The sequence below is a fragment of the Musa acuminata genome, chromosome BXJ2-5, assembly GCF_036884655.1.
Source record: "Musa acuminata AAA Group cultivar baxijiao chromosome BXJ2-5, Cavendish_Baxijiao_AAA, whole genome shotgun sequence".
Lineage (NCBI taxonomy): Eukaryota > Viridiplantae > Streptophyta > Magnoliopsida > Zingiberales > Musaceae > Musa > Musa acuminata.
The window spans coordinates 11508762-11512561 of NC_088342.1; the positions used below are offsets into that span (position 1 = coordinate 11508762).

General features: G+C 45.6%; 1 protein-coding gene across 1 annotated transcript; it reads right to left on the bottom strand.

Annotated features, from left to right (window-relative positions):
• Positions 1 to 874: 874 nt before the first annotated feature.
• Positions 875 to 2777, bottom strand: LOC103985038 (noroxomaritidine synthase 2). The gene has a single exon (XM_009402652.3). The coding sequence runs from the start codon at positions 2623 to 2625 to the stop codon at positions 1000 to 1002; it is 1626 nt and encodes a 541-aa protein (XP_009400927.3). The 5' UTR covers positions 2626 to 2777; the 3' UTR covers positions 875 to 999.
• Between the last annotated feature and the right edge of the window lie 1023 nt (positions 2778 to 3800).

Below are 3800 nucleotides of genomic sequence, written 5' to 3' on the forward strand. Positions count from 1 at the left end.
CATGTCATGCTGTGTCTTTCGACATCATCACTCCTCCGTTAGCGCTCACCATATGAAATATTAGATAATTTTGATATTGCCTGCCCATTGCCTTATTGAGCATGAATCACTAAAATGTATAACCCAAATTAACGATAGATACATCCCTTAATTATTTATTAAAACATGCACTCTAATCCTTTATGGATTGGATCGAAAAAAAAAATATCATAATCATCTTATATGGGATTAAATAATACATCATTTTGAAAATTTGATGGATGTAACATTGATAATTTCGATTTAAAAATTTGGGTCAATAATTGAGACTCGTCAATATATATATATATATATATATATATATATATATATATATATATATATATATATATATATATATATATATATATATATATATATATATATATATATATATATATAGATATAAGTTATCCATTAATATCGTGATATTGTATTTGAAATGCATGTCACTTTCGGAACGCATGCTGTTTCCTGTACTTATATGGCCTAGTGTAGGCAACCAACCGGGAAATACGTGGACATGAGGGAGCGCGCCCTCTCATCTTGATGTAGACCTCATTGATTGATGCCAAGATTAATGCGAGTGACAAGTACTTAAAAGGGCACCCCACACTAAAAAATAAAAATAAAATAATGATTTCAAAGGACTTGCAAACTACACCTCATTCAACTCCGGAGATAAATGATTCCGTACACCAATAATTCAAACCACGAAATTTGTGCGAGTGGCTTATTCATATGATATGTCACATTCTGACGAAAAATTGTGGGAGTGGATATACCACATGCTTCCATCAATTAAAATGGAAAGTAGATATACAGTGAGTGGACGTATATTATTTGATGCCTTAAATTTATGTCTTGCAAATTGCATTTTATTTAGCTTAACTTTAACAGGATAACAGTACAAGCAGGCACACTTGATTAACAAGCTAAAATCAAAGATGCAAGCACTTACTGAGTTCCATAGAACAAACATTACTGTTGTTGATCATCACCAGCTCTCCTCTTGATCTTCACCCTCAGGCCATTTTTCAGGTGAAGGATGATTGAAAGCTTTGGCTCGACCACATGACCTGGAAGCACTTGAACTTGGAAGTTGTAGACCATGGCAGCCACCACTGCCTTCATCTGAGTGAAGGCCACTTCCTTCCCTAGGCAGGTCCTGGGGCCCGAATTGAACGGCATGAACTTGTAAGATGGCTCGTGCCGCACCCGCCCCTTCTCCGAGATCCATCTCTCGGGCCGGAACTCCAAGCAGTCCTTTCCCCATATCCCTTCCATCCTTCCCATCGAGTACAGGGAGACCAAGATCTTTGTGCCTGCTTCAACTCTGTGTCCACTCGGGAGGATTTCGTGTCGCAGAGCTGCCTTGTGCTCGAAGGGAACGGGAGGGAACAGCCTGAGCGACTCGCAGAGGGCTGCATGCAGATAGACCAACTTGCTCAGCTCCTCGGTGTCGAATATGGTCATATCATTGGAACTCGATCTCTGTTTTCGCAAGGGTGTCGAGCTCAATTCCTCGAGGATCTTGGACTCCACCACGGGATTTTTGCAGAGCAGCCAGAAGAACCATGTGAGCGCTGCACCAGTTGTGTCCCTCCCGGCAAGCATGAAGTTCATGGCGGTGTCACGGACGAACTTGTCGAACTCGGTCGATCCTTGTCGATGGCTGTCTTGCTGCTCTTCATCGTCGTCGTCGTTGATGTAAGACGATAGTAGATCGGCTTTTGCTTCGCCTCCAACGTCTTTTTTATTCCTGAGGCTTCTTAGTTTCTTCTTCTCCGCGATGCTTTCCGCTATATAACGGTCTATTACCTTCCATGACATCGCCAACTTCTTCTCGTCCCCGATCCCCAGCCATCTCGCCAACTTCCACCAGGCCGGCGGTACCGTATGCCGGAGCAACAAGGCGCCCATGGCGTCGTCCATGGCTCTCGCGAACGGGACTGTTGGCAACCCGATGGAGAGGCAACATGGATCGACGCCGAAAACCAAGTAGGAAGTGGCGTCGAAGGTCAACCTCATGAACACATCTTGCAAGTCCACCACCGCCCCTCGTCGCACGACATCGTCCACGAGTGGGATCAGTCCTTTCTCCACCTTGTTTCGAATAGAACTGGCAACGAAGGACCGGAACCTGCCGCCGTTCATGAGGCCGTGGGCCTTCATCCTCTGCTTCTTCCACGACTCGCCGTCGGAGTTGAAGATGCCATCGCCGAGGATATCGAAGATCTCCGAAAACTCCCCGCCCTTTGGGTAATTCGAGAAGTTCGCACTGAAGACGTGTTGCAGATTGGCGGGGTCGCAAGTGAACAGGTAGTCCATGCCCAAGAACCACGGGCCGCGGAAGAAAAAGTTGCACCCGACCACCCTAAGGAGGTCGGTGCACCAATCATGGAGGTGGTCGAGGTTCAGCAGAAGCCCCGGGAGCATCCCGGCGAGCGGCCAGTCCACCGGGAAGCTCGACCTCCTAAAGACCCGGCCGAAGTAGCAGAAGAAGACGAAGCAGAAGATAGAGAGGAGGACCTCAGGGTACGATCGCAAGAAGGCCTTGGCAGTCGCGAAGCAACTACCGGCCATGGCTGCTGTCGGAGAAGACATGCTATCTGTTTACAGAAGGATTGCAGCGAGAGAAACTTGGACCGAAGCGAGAGAGGAAATGCCGTATCTCGACAGGATTGTATGGCGATCGGTGCTGCTGCCACATCAACCGTCCTAAATAGTAGAAATCTTGGAAGTCGATGAGTGGGAAGGGATAGCCAGGGAAAACGACATACCGACAGACACGTCAAGTCTACCAGCGTCGCGGTCTTTCCGACGCTGACTGCAGCCACTCCACCGCTACGTGTTCCGACTCACCTCACGACCCGATCCACGCCACGAGGAGGCACAGGATCAGCCACGTCGTGCATTAGCAAGAGACGCGTACAATTCTATCATGACATGAGCTCACAGGAAATACCATGCCCACCATGCATTCATTGTCTTGTGCAGGTCGACAAAGGATCGCAATGCATCTGTCAATTAGACAACTGTCTTGTTCAAGAAGATGTATGTAGATTTTGGTTGCATCTACTTGCGCTGAGAAGGTTCTTTGCATCGAACCAGAAATAGTGAAACGAAGACACGCAGGAGTCGTGCCATAGAGTTTAATTCAAGTGTGATTGCTACGCACACCCAAGTGATATTGTGGTCGTTGCGTGATTTCCAATGCTATAATTAAATCTTAATGTCCATCCAACTAGTAGGTGATAATTAAATCTTTACTCCAAATCGACGGTAGCTAATGCAGAATGTTGACTGAGTGCAGCATAGTAGCCTCATCTGTCAGATTACTGATGACGATGGGAGGAGAGGACCACTCAATTATTCTTGATACGTGATTAAATTATAAACATGACAATTAGGTAAGAGACATTAATGCGTGTTTTTGGCTCTTCTGCAAACTCCAAGGGTCGTGAGTCCTGCAAAGCTTGTTGACTCTCACCCTGTGCTTCAATTATCTTATGGGGGCTTATTCCACCGACGGACTTCCATCTGAATCATCTTTATCATCGGAATCACAACGCATGATTCTATGATAAGCTTAGTTGTCTGCCTTTTGTCATCTTCTCACCTTCATAAATGCGTCTTGTTTGCTTTCCGTGTTTGATGACCTTGAGAAGTTTTGAAATGTCGAATTTACCTCCCAAAAGTCGCAGATATGCATCTCTACCTTGTGAATTTTTGGCTACCCTTTAAATTATACATATCTATTCATCATAATGTGACATCCA